We start from the raw sequence: 13718 nt of genomic DNA on the forward strand, positions 1-13718 counted from the left end.
TAAGCCTTGTTGAATTTTTGTTCAGTTCCCAGCTTTGTTGGTTACCTCATGTTTGCATTACACCTTGCCATGCAATAGTGGCTATTCCCATTGCAGTTAGAGAACACTGTTTATGACGGTATGTTAACACGCTGCCGTTTCTGTCCTCCATGATAAGCCCCTACCGGCACCTGCAAGTCTTCCGATGAATTTAAACATTCCCCTCACAGACCTTTTAATGTTTGTATGAACACACACACCTATACCCAAGTGGTGAAAGAGAAGGAAGCTGACAGACATCAGCAGCTGAATATTTTTGCAGTGTGCAATTTGTTATTCACCACAGGGCTGCCATTCCCTCCCTTTTGAAGGCTCCCTACTTTTCCCTAGCCAAGTTGCTAAGCAACAGCTTGAGTCAACAATTGCCAACTGGGCTAGTGAAATGAAAGATTGGGGGGAGAAAGGGGGAGAAAAAGGACTCTGAAGGAGAAGGTTCCAACTTGTGAAGAGAATGATCCCGAAGACTCAAGTAAAATACTTCAGAGAAAATGTGTGAGAGAATCTGGACTCCTGAGCCCGGACAGAGCTAGAGTAACATAAATTTAGGAGTATTTCACAGGCCCTCTCAGAGGCCCAGAGAGGCCTGACCCATTTTCAGCTTTTGTGGCTCCTAGCCACCATAAAAAAAAATTAAAATTATGACACTCAATAACAAAATAAGGCACACACAAAAAAGAGAGAGTGGTTTGTTTACATAATCACTTGTTCTGAGGGGAATATTAATCACCATCTATTACTGGGCCCTGTGTATTAGTATTAGTATTTATGAATATAAAAACCTCTTGTGTTTTTATACTGCAAACCACTCTGTGATTCTCAAATGAACGGCGGTATATAAATTCAATAAATAGGATGGTGATGATGGTGATGATTGGACCAAATCTACATAAATGGACAAAAAAAATGTCTTTTACCAAATTACACCTCTAATTTACTTCAATCTGCAGCTCTGTGCTTTAAGAGAGTGTCACATTTGGGCTCAGTGCATAAATTATGAAATTTATCAAATGCAACAAATTAACAAGTGTCTAAATCTGAGGTTTCCTTTGAGCTTCAGGCCCAGGAAAAGGACTTCTAACTGATTAACTGATGATATATTGAACTTCAAAAGTTAATGTTAAATATGTTATATCTAAACCATGCTTGGCTTCTTCTTTTTGCAAACTGTTATAAACCAAACTCATTTTTCTTTGCACTGTTTTGTTCCCTATTTTGTGGTGAAGCTTGTTGCTAAGGCTCTTGCACATCCTGAACATGCTTCAGTGGTAGATTCTACCCAGGGAGAATCTGTTAAAATTATATTAACCAGAGGAGTAGAGCAGAATTATAACCCCATTAAAAGTAACCCCAAAGCTGATTCTGGAATACACTGGGTGTTGGGATTCAGACCCATTGTAGGTGCTAAACCTGGAGTCTGAGAGATGTCAGGCAAACTTTTTGTCTCCCTGATTTTCAAGGATAAGATCTGGTGCAGAAGCTAGAAAACTACCATTTTGCACAAATGGCACATCTGTGTTACATTTTCTCCTGCTTGCATTTGGTGCTGATCTGCAGTTTTATACAGCTCTGACCTGAAGGCTTGGGAAAAGCTTACAAAAGACCAAAGGGGGATGCAATAACTGCAGTCTTCACTGTCCTTCCACAGTTCCCTACAGCTGCTGCTGGGCTCTAGTTATGGGACAGATCTTTGTCTTGAGTTTGATGGTAAAAGTGCACTCCTAGTTAAAAAAGCCTAATCACAGTAAGAGTGAGCCCTAGAGTTGCAGTTCAGGTCTAAGTCCTACACCTGCCACTAGCTAGCCTTCCTGCTGCTCCTGCAGATCCTTAGAAACAAACAAGCAAAGCACCCACAGAATATATTTCCCTTCAAGAAGGGATAGTTTGAGAAAGCTACAGTCCCATATTCCCTAGCATGACAGCCAGAGAGCATGGGATTTGTAATTTCTGCTGTACTAGTACCAGCTCTGTTTGAGAGACCAAATGAGCTAAAAATTTCATGTCCTGGTAGGAAATTACGCTCTCAGGATTACTATTTCCAGTTAACAAGAGACTCAGCAATACCTTCACTAACTTTAACGCACCCTTATTGACACTCGATAATCCCTCTCCTTAAAGGAAATGGGTTTTCACTACAGGAGAGTAAGATAAAAAGGAGAGGGATCCACTTGTTTTTTCAGCTCTTCTTTTGATAACTTAGACACAAGCACTCAAACACTCGCAATGAAAGCTCACAAAAACTAAGCTGAAATTGGGTCAAGACAAGATAATTTATAGGGATCATTTGATGCTTTCAGTGAACCATGTCAGATTCTTGAAAAATGTCTTGCCTGGGGTATTCTCAAGGAAGGTTGTGACTGGATCAGGAATGGATTTTACCTCTTTAAAGTTAAGTGCTCGATTTTCTAAAACCAAAACAGGGAAGTGTTATATAGCACTTTCAGTCATATAAACTTAATCCATGTCCCAAAGAGCCAAAACTCTATGAAGATAAAACTAATGTGTGGGTGTGAGGAACAGCAGCATAACTTAATAGTTTATCCTCCAAGATAATGACTCTCATGCTTTTCTGTTTCCCTACACAGCACCTAGGCCAAATGGTCCATTACTGAAGTAGCAACCACAACAAACATAGACCTTCCATCTGTTACAGTACTTACATTTAAAAACTGAAATAACTGTAATGTAATTCAAAACAATGTGTTCAGTTAATGTTTAAAAGTGCTTTGTGGGTGACAGTTGTTTCCAAGAATGACACACCTACCCTATGCCAAATTTCCTTGCATTTTGATGCAACAACATTTATATTGGTGCTCTGTAAACAATAACAATAACAAATGGAAATTCTGCTGACCATTTAAAATGTTAACAGTCTAGGCTACTGTATACATGATTCATGTTCTCCTATCATGTGTCCATTACTTGCAGGGAGCCAGAAGCGGTTCCAGTTTTGGATTTTTAAAAAGAAACCTAAATCAGAAACAGGAAAGCTTATCCATCCAATTTTTCTACATGCAGATGCTCTTCTGAGCTCACCTCAAGCTGAATGGAAAGGAGCTGTGTATTACTGTACAACTTTACCATTTTGTAGTACACCAAACTTCCAACAAGTAAGTTGCATTTCATCTCTAAATGCTGGTGACATACAGGTTTTCAAAATGGCCCTGGTAGCTTCTGAAAGTCATGCCAAAACACTATTCAAAATCTGCATTCAAAATTAAATTCACACAAGTGCATCTGCATGTTGGAATGTGGGTTAGGTGAATTTACACAGAACTGGGTTGTTTCCAGATTACCTGTTTATTTGTTGTTCCTCCTGATTTGTTTGCAGGGAAATTCAACGACATTGAAAATGCATTCTGATTTGTTTTCAGGGACGGTTTTACATGAAACTGTAATGGAAATGCAGAAGAACTTTGTATTGTGAGGAGTTTGTGGTGTACAGCAGTGGTTTATCACATGCCCTAGATTAGAACACTTTAATTAGCCAGCTGCAATTGTTATCTTTTTAAGATACCAGCTGATAAGTGGCTAATTCCTTGCTTAGTCACTGGCAGCTCTTAGGAGGGTTTCATAGCACTTGTACCTAGTTTATGTTCATAAGATGTGAAAGGAGCTTGGAAATTCTACTCTGCAAACTTCAGCACAAAAGGTGCTATATTCTGGCCATTACAGGTGTCTGTCCATTGTTGCTTTTGACAGAGATGTAAACTGTCTGTCTTTTGCTTTTAATTTGCTATTTGGTCCTTGTTTGTTTGTGGTTTTTCTCATCCTGCCCGTATATAAATCTGTCTATCAAGGATTAAAGTGTGCTCTTTGTCTTGTCCGAATTAAAACAAAAACAAAAAACTCTTCTCTCAGCAGAACACAAGCAAATGTTATTCCACACTTTCCAATGCATTTTCTTATCACAAAAAAAACAGAACTTTCATGTAAGAGCTCCCAATCAACTTCAATTGCAGAAACTTCATTTGCTGATATGTGATTGAATCCTACCTGCAAACAGTGACAATCTGGAAATGCTCTTGGTCACGTGGCAAAATGACAGTGAGCTATATGCTTGCAGACTCATTCCCTCTTTTACCGTACCTTTGCCCTATAGCAATCTTGTTATATGAAATAGTCCTTGAACTTGCTTTTCCCCTAACTTTTGAGAGATATATATTGTTTCTGATAAATTATACCTACAGTCAGTGCTTTTTTTCTTAGTAAAATAGGTGCCGGTACTCACCATGATGTTAGACTTTTTAACAACCAAAAAAGAGGTGCCCGTACTGCATACAGTGGAATTTCCAAAAGAGTGCTAAAGTGTACCTCCACCTCCTCTATTTCCCTGTTGTTGGGGAAAGGGGGTGGTTTCCAACTGAAGCGGGAACATTCTGCATCTGCTATCAACCATAGACTTGATTCAAAGTCAGAGACTCTTCCCCATGCCTGTCTCCCTTCTTTTTCTGTATACGTACACACAGTTGTTACCAGCCTTCTGCAAGCACAGTCTTTGCCAAGCAGTTTTTATGTGTATTTCAGTTTCTTTTTTATTTTAATTTATGAAGTTACGTACCTATTATGCACTCAAGTCCCCTGAGTATGTAAAAAACAACAAAAAAACCCTTGTGTAGTCCTATTTCATTTCATTGAACCTTTTTGTGTAATCCCATTTCATTGGTAGTACACTGATAATGTACTTGTGTGGTTGAATGCCTGTTAGAGAGAATATACATAATAGGGACTGTAAACCTACATAATTTTTTGTGCTTGTTTGCTCCACAAACATCTTTCAGTAAGGCGTGTGTTGTAGTTCCAACTTTATATTCTCAGAGTTGCTGTTCAACTCAAGAAACAACTTGTGTACAGATTGCAAGGTTCTTACACATGCTGAAGCTTTCCAGATGTGTACATTCCATTCTGTATCATATAAAAATGGTCTGTTTCATATTCAGGAAATTAGTTCTCAGTTAACAGATCACTAATGAATCCAATCTCCAGTTGTCATGTCTTCACACACAAGTGCAACTTTTAAAAAAGGATCAGAACTGGTCCGAATAATTATCCAGATTTGGGCTGCCTGAAAGGTTCCCATGCAGTCTTGGGCTTCCATGGTGCTGCAGCTGAAGAGGAAGCAGTCAAGGATGAGAGGCAGGGGTGTGCTCCCCACTCTCAACAGCATTCCCAGCTGCTCTACCCTTGGATTGCAGATTTAGGTGGCTGGAAAGAGTGTGAATTGGAGAGGGTGCCAAGGTCTGGATGAAATGACATTTGGCTCCCCACATCTGCACTAAATAGTAGTCCCTACTGAACACACTGAGAACTGAGACATCTGAGTAAAGATGTAATGGATTGCACTGTAATACTGTTTGTTCAGAATTAATCCCCATTGAAATGTGGGGATTACCATCCATGAAGGTGGTTTAAATATTTACTTAAGTACACTTACTGTACTTCAAAGTGTGTCCATTTGAAATTAATGAGATTTCCTTGCTTTTTATGGAAGCTAATGTCAGGTGCACTACTCACTAATGATATCCTTTGTATAAAGGGAGAAATGCAGCACAGATGTCTGGGACTTGATCAATGTGGGAAGTTGAGTGAGAAATAGTAACAGGGTCTACTGAAATGGGTTTCCTGCCACTACCTTTCCTCAGTTTGAGCCAAAGAGGCATATTGTCTCACCCACCACTCCTGTTATCAGTTGTAAGTCCCCTGGACTCTTAGAAAGTCCAGGAAGGGATCTTTTCACGCTTTTACTGATTGGCCATGGTGGGCAACTTTTGTACTTTCTTCAGGACACTGTTCTGGAGAGGGAGAAATTAATTTGCCTGATCTATGCTGTCACAACTATTGGTTCCAACTTCTGAGTTCAATGAATGTTCCCCACCAGTTCAATGGGAGAAGGGAGCCCTACTTAAATGATAATAGACAGCAAGAGATAGTGTGATTTCCTCAGGGATGGCCCATTGGGAAGCATCGTTTCTCTTTGTGGTGCAGGAAGGCTTGGCCAAATAGGAATGGCTAGAATTGAGCTGAAGACTCAGGCATATTGTGGCAGGACAGTCAAGCCAACCTCACGGGAATTGTGAGTTGTCAAACAGCTCTTCTCATTACTAGGATAGCTGTTGTTATGGTTCAAGTTATTATTTTGTTTTATTTTATTTAAGGTTTTATTAATTGGGAAAAGAAGGGGATTCCAATACAGTGGTACCTCAGGTTACATACGCTTCAGGTTACATACGCTTCAGGTTACAGACTCCGCTAACCCAGAAATAGTACCTCGGGTTAAGAACTTTGCTTCAGGATGAGAACAGAAATTGTGCTCCGGCGGCGCAGCGGCAGCAGGAGGCCCCATTAGCTAAAGTGGTACTTCAGGTTAAGAACAGTTTCAGGTTGAGAACGGACCTCCAGAACGAATTAAGTACTTAACCCGAGGTACCACTGTATTTGAAGAATGGGCAGTTATAAACAAGGCAGGACATTAATAGTAGAATTAAAATATAAGCATATATGCATATATATATGCACATATACAATATATGCATATAAAAGATCACATACAGATGGCTACAATAAAAACATCACAGCACCAGCCCTTTCCTTAAATGTAAGTGGTCCTAATAGAGAATAAAGTTCCAAAGGGCTGATTGAGCAAAGAGCTGATTCTGTAGGTTCACCATATATGTACCGTATTTTTCGCCCTATAGGACGCACTTTTCCCCCTCCAAAAATGAAGGGGAAATCTGTGTGTGTCCTATGGGGTGAATGCAGGCTTTTGCTGAAGCTTGGAGAGCGAGGGGGTCGGTGCGCACCGACCCCTCTCGCTCTCCAGGCTTCAGGAAGCTATCAGCAAGCCTGGGGAGCCCGCGGGAGTTCCTGCAGGGCTCCCTAGGCTGCGGATAGCAGCCTGCTGCATGGAGCGCGGGGAGCGCTGAAGCAGAGCGCCCCGCGCTTCGGGCAGACATCGGGCAGCCCCACAAGCTCAGGGGTCAGTGGGGGGCGCAGCGCCGCTATCCCGCTGTCCCAGACCTGGTTTGGAGGCTGGCGCTAGGGAGAAGCGCGCTTCTCCCCAGCGCCAGCCCCACAAGCTCGGGGGACAGCGGGGAGGTGGAGCGCCGCCATCCCGCTGGATTCCCCGACCTGGTTTTTGGGGGGAAATAAAGGGGGAAAATTTCCTTTATTTCCCCCCCAAAAAACTAGGTGCGTCCTATGGGCCGAAAAAATACGGTATTTAAAAACAGTCATAAAAATAGGAAGAATAAAATTAAAATATAATAAAAAAAGAATCATCATAATAGAAATCTTAAAAAGCATGAATGGTGTAAAATATATTCCATAGGGCAATATAGGGGTCATATTTCTACTATTTATACCCAATATTCATAAATGTTGCAAAAAAACAACAACCCTCATATTTAGTGGAACTGTGCCAGCCATGAGATTGTTTGATCATATAAATCACAAATGGCTCCCAAGCAGAGGTAAAGTCAGAGGAGCTGAAGATGTGCAGGCAGGCGCTGTGTAAGACCTTCCTATGTAAATATTTGCTCACCATATTTGGAGACAGGGAGGAAATTGCCTGCAGACAAATTGGGCCCATCTGGAGGTTTTGCCTACCCCATAATAGTCACAACTTGTTGGCAGATAAGGCATTGGGTTGGATCCTTAGACTAGGATCTCCTGGAGGGATTGCCCCTATTTGATGTATGACATAGGGAGATCCATAACTCAGGATCAACCCTGCAAAATAATCAAGCAGCAGTCTGATTGATTCAGGATACATACCAAATGCTTTCACTAAAGCCTACTTACATCTGTAATCAGAGGTGCCAGCTTCTCCAAAGGATTGGGGAGTGGGGACGCAATGTTGCATGACACCCTCGGAACAGTGAAAGGGCCCAGCCCTCTCAAAAATATATATATATTTGGGGGCCCAAAACTGCCTCGGCCCCTAGCAGTCGGCACCTGTCTCTGTAATAAATAAAGTTGTGGTCTATTCAAACCCAATATGTTTGTCTTGTAGGTTTGTTGTCTCTTCCCATGCTTTGGGCCTCACCGGCCACAGGTTCCCTGCACAAAGATATGGCCTATTTAATTCCAGTATGGGGTTCTTTTCTTTGTTTAAAAGTGTGTTCTCCTTCATGGAGAGCACGTGTTGTGGTGGGGTCTGACAGGCCACCCCTCTGTTGCTGGGCGGATCGTATAGATGGCCATAGCAGTGATTGGGCTGTTTGAGTTACTGGGGTAATTTTGATGTTGCCAATTTGTGGGACGGACCAAGGGTTTTATATACTGAGCACGCAGCATTGAGCGTTCTCTTTTGCTGCGTGCACCGGGTCCATTTATTTCTTACAATCAGCAACACTTCATTATTGCTATTGCATAATATGCATTGTTCTTGTCAGACAGTTAGTTGGAAAAACTGAACAGAGTATGCAGAAAATGTAAAGGCCTAACATTACTATTGTTGGTTTCATGAATATATTCATTTATCCCTACTTTTGAGTGCCCCAGTGAGAAATGGCATTGTTGAATACAATGCAGTGATTAGTGTGAACACTAAACCTAGCTGTGTAATAAACTGAGTATTATTTATATAAATTGTGACATTTTAAAAGAAGAGATTAAACTTCAAATTTCCCTTCGAAAGTAATGTAGAAACCTTAAAACTCAGTCTTAATGGAGGGGTTTTCTTTAGTACTTGTTTCACAGGAGAAAGCTGCTGCTAATGCTATTACCAAGAGCAATAGTATCAAGACTTCACCTTCCATCAACACATTGCATAATTAACTTATGGAATTCATTGCCACAAAATGTGGCAAGCAGCACTAGCTTAAATGTCTTTATAAATAATCCATATAGGTGATTTATTATTTATAATATAATGGCTTTAAAAAAGGATAAGATAAATTCATGGAGGACAGACATATCAATGGCTGTTGGCCATGATGTAGCAGAATACTGAACAATTTGCCACTGGATTACCAGATGCTAAGATCAAGCAATATCTGATGGCTATTGCCATCATATCATACTTGTGGACATCTGTCTGGTCTCTGTTTGAGACAAAATGGTAGCCTAGGTCTGATCAAGCAAAACAATTATTATTTTTATGGAGTATTATTTTCCATTTGTGAATAGTATCACCACACTCAAAGTCACCAATGACCTTGGCTTATCTTCCATTTTGCTTTTATTGTTAATCAGTATTAGCTTGTCTACACCATGTAGTGTTTTCTTGAGGGAGGGGAAAAAACTCCTGTAAGATTGTCTCCGTCTGAACAGCTAACAACTTTTCCATACCTCACTTGTGCAGTGTAACTTTCCCCCAGATTAGACTTTAATTAGATTTTGACCTGTTTTTAGGAGTTAATTTAATTATTGTTTGATTTTATACTAAAGTTATATATCTGATGTTAGCCGCCCTGAGCCTGGGGAGGGCGGGATATAAATAAAAGCTTATTATTATTATTAGTTGCTCACAGCACTTCCCTGGCTCATCCCTTTGACCTTGTCATTTACCTCTGACTTCCCACTACCCTGGTTTCCATAAAGCACAGATTACTTGGGGGTTTTTTTGGTCTTTGAGTCATTCCAGGTTTCTCCAGTTTCGTCACCTGCTTAGCTGCAGTGTTAGGTGCTTTACTAGACTGTAGTATTTACTATAATGCCAACATGAGCATAGCCAAGGGGGATGGGGGGCAGCTGTCCCCCCCATCAAATAAATAAATAAAAATACTTAACTGAGGTTCTGCCCCACTCAACCTAAGGCCTGACCCCCCCCCAAAAAAAAACACCTGGCTACACCCATGAATCCCAACAGGGAAACTTCCAGTCACCACCGTGACTGGTAATCCCATGGTACTGGTAGCACAGGTAGCTGCTAAACCAGAGTTAATGCTGGTACAGCAATCACTAGCCTAAAGTTCAACAATCTGTACATGAGGCAAGAGAGAGACTGACCAGTCCTTTTACAGAGCCCTCCAGCCCTTCCCAAGATCCTACTAGAACCCTGAGAGGAAGAAGCTCCATGAGGAGCCAGGAAGGGGAATGGCCTCCACTGGCCATGGGGGCATCTGTCCCATCCCTCAATCCAACTCCTGTTTCAAGGCTTCACTGGAATCCTGAGATAGGACACCTGTATGGGTTTTGAGAAAACAAGTGTTTACACTTTCCACTTCGTTGTGAACCTTGTCAGTTTGGAGAAAGTGTCTTTTTTCATAATTACCCACTAATGTACTCTGGGTTCTATGCAAATGAGAAAAGAGTGGTGTCATCCTATTCCTTGATAGAAGATGCATCTGTCACTTGACTGAGTCTTGTTGTATACCTTGATTGGCTATAGAGTTAGCAAGAACCCTATTTTCTGATTTGGCTATGAGGAGAGATAAGGGGTGGCTGTCTGTCTGTGACTGCCTATGGTCTCCAGTGAGAGTGTTTATCCTTATGTCACCACTTTTACAGGCATGATATTATGCCATTGCATCAGATGGGAGCAAGTGATGAGAGGGTTCCAATTATTATTATTATTTTATTTATTGGATTTATATACCGCCCTATATCTGCAGGTCTCAGGATGGTTAGCTTTCATTCTTCCCTTGCCATATCACCATTCATATCACTTTTGGCCCTACTCCTAACAGGGAGTAAGCACAAGTGAATTCAGTAGGCCTTAACTTCTTAATAGATATGGTTAGGATTTAACTGTAAGGCTGCAATCTTATGCACACCTACTTGGGATGGAAGCAACTTCCACTGAAGTCAGTGAAGATTATTTCTGAGTAGACATGTATAGGACAGAACTGGAGAGATTGATACACTGGGATGGGCTGCTTGGTTATATTAGTATTATTTACTTATTCTGGCATTATTGCTTTGTCAGCATCTCTAGTCTATCCATTGTATCTTTCTGTTATGGGTTTTAAAGGGGTGTGGGTGTGTTATACTAAACTTTGTCTTTATCTGAAGAAGTGTGCATGCACACGAAAGCTCATACCAAGAACTAACCTAGTTGGTCTTTAAGGTGCTACTGGAAGGAATTTTTTTATTTTGTCTAATGAGGCAACCTATATCTTATGCACTATTAATGGTAACAGTTTGTTTTAATAACAAGTGTTTAAAAAACCTTTATTTTATATGGTATCTGATGGATCGTGTAAATTGTAGCATGTTTTTATTGTTTTCTCTAGGGACTAGTTGTTAAATCTAAACAGTTTCCACTGTGAACTAATTATCTGGTATAAGCAGCTGCCTTCAGTAATCTGGGGAAGTAGAAGCAGAGAGTGAGTTGTAGTAGTAATAGCAATGACAATAATATATAAGTAGCTAGATGTTCAGACGGCTATGTGCTTAACTAACCAACAGAAGGGCATGATTTTTAAAATAACTGATTAAAGATGCTGCCACATTAACTGCTTAACACTTAACTGCATTCACATAATAGAGATGTAACTTTAAAAAATGCTCTGAGCATCTCTCCAAAGACAACTAATGTATGTTTTCAGCTCACTTGGGATGCCTTTTATGAGATATAAACAAATTGGCACCATAAGGAGCTGAGTTTTATTGCTATCTCTCTGCTAACAATATCTTATTCCTCAGGGTTTCCCATGCACCTTGAGACCAACATGAATTCAAATCCAATTAAGACAACTTTCAGTTTGCTGGTCTAAACAAATGAATGAAATCTCTCACTGTCCCCCAGTGGGTGTAAGGCTCCCCTCCAGTCCACTATATAGGTTGTGCCTACTGGCCCACCCATGATTATATATTGTTTTATTTCTAGTAATATAAGTAAAGCCCTGCACCACATGCTATGGAAGAAGTTACTGTTCCACACACAGCAGCACACTCATGGTAGAGAATTCTGATGCAGCATTAAATTTCAATAATCTCTCATCACTCTTTTTGTTTCCAGGTTTGGCCATGTGAAGCATCCAAGCAATTTTTTCAATCCTTCTTGAAAAAGAAAGGTATACATAGTTTATAGCTGGCCACTTTTTTCCATACTTCTTTGATATATAAGATTATACCAAATATCCTGGGTTTTCAAAATACAGTGGTACCTCTGGTTAAGTACTTAATTCGTTCCAGAGGTCCGTTCTTAACCTGAAACTGTTCTTAACCTGAAGAACCTTAACCTGTTCTTAACCACTTTAGCTAATGGGGCCTCCCACTGCTGCCTTGCCACCGCCACACGATATCTGTTCTCATCCTGAAGCAAAGTTCTTAACCCAAGGTACTATTTCTGGGTTAGCGGAGTCTGTAACCTGAAGCGTATATAACCTGAAGCGTATGTAACCCGAGGTACCACTGTATTATGCTTCCAGACATGTATAGATTATGGAATTGGTGCTGCTCATGCAAATTTGTTGCTGTTCCCACATGACATCGTCAACAACAGAATGCTAGCCTGTATTTCCCCCCATTTAATCCATATTTACCCTTCCTATGGAATATCTGATAAGTAGGGTTTTTTAAAAATGTTGCCAAAGACTCGCTTGCAATATCTGAAGTTGCTTGCAACATTGAGTCCACATCTGGAAGAACTCATTGTTTCTCAGCAGTTCAATTGGTACAGCAATTAAAGAGGCTACTTAGGAAGTCTGTAGAATCTCTTCCTTTTGAAGAGTAGGAGCCGGGCTATATTTAAGGCTCTGTCTGGGATGTTAGGTAATGGGCATCATATTCAAGGGGAAGACACTGGATGCCTTCCAGTTCTCATTTCTTCTGTATACTTCTGTGATTCTTCTCACAAAAAGAGTTAGGAAGTCATGAACTTTCCTTTAATCTTCACAGTATTCTGTCACATTGAAAGAAAGAACAGAAGCTCAGTGATTTAGATTGCAATCCAATGCGCAATCCAATGTAAACTCCATTGAACACAGCAGACTCACGTGTTAAGTCAGAAGCTATAATCTAGGTGTTGGATTATTGCAATCAATGCTGTTTCCATCCTGCTACACTTCAGCTTCTGCTAAAACCTATGTTATTTCACTATCTGCTAAGTCCAAACGTGTGTAATTAATTTCAATGGAAGCAAAACAGCGAAAATAATGTACCGGAACTATTTACATAACATTTGTGGACTAACAATGATTGTGAATATTGCCCATGTTCTCTTACGTGTTTCCATTCCTGACCTGACCTCAGATAACCATGAAAATTGCAGGAATTTCCACTCCTGTTTCCATTTCTGATTAAATTTCTCAACATCCCTAGTTGTTGGTCTCTCCTGCATGCTTTCCCAGATTCAAATGGTACTGGATAATTGTGAAAGCTTACTATGGGAGAGGGCCAGACATATTGTTTCTGTATCTTAAGAACTGGCTAGCAAATTTTTAGTAAAAAGGAAGACACAACCGTCTTCAGCAGCCATCAAAGTTATTCAGTCTTACTCATTGAGAATTTTATGGGGAAAGAAAAGAAATGAAGGGTTTTAAATCAGGATTGCATGCTCCAAAGCCAAAACATTTTAATGCCAACTATAGAATCACTTATTCCACTGTCCAATATCTCCTCAGCTAACGCCCAGCTTTATATACAGACAAATGTTATCCAGGAAAAAAGGGAAGGCATTTTAACATGGGATTATTTTTCTCACTTGTGATGAGAATGTCAGAGATTCTGCAGTTGTTGAATTTAATAACAAATGTCACAAGTATTACTTGTTCATGCATTATATTTTATTGTAT

The 13718-nt window shown here is 40.3% G+C and overlaps 1 protein-coding gene across 2 annotated transcripts in view; it reads left to right on the forward strand.

Moving 5' to 3' along the window:
- The first annotated feature begins 416 nt into the window (after positions 1 to 416).
- The window catches only part of GNAL (G protein subunit alpha L), a 176258-nt gene continuing 162956 nt past the window's right edge, over positions 417 to 13718 (forward strand). The window contains exons 1-2 of one of the 2 annotated variants that reach the window (XM_083518706.1): positions 417 to 531; positions 2965 to 3146. In XM_083518706.1, the coding sequence (XP_083374832.1) occupies positions 528 to 531; positions 2965 to 3146 (186 nt within the window). In that variant the 5' untranslated portion in view covers positions 417 to 527. The remainder of the gene's footprint in view (positions 532 to 2964; positions 3147 to 13718) is intronic. The other variant, XM_083518709.1, reaches the window with a different exon arrangement.

Source organism: Podarcis liolepis (assembly GCF_965112155.1).
Source record: "Podarcis liolepis genome assembly, chromosome: 8".
In the NCBI taxonomy this organism is placed as follows: domain Eukaryota; kingdom Metazoa; phylum Chordata; class Lepidosauria; order Squamata; family Lacertidae; genus Podarcis; species Podarcis liolepis.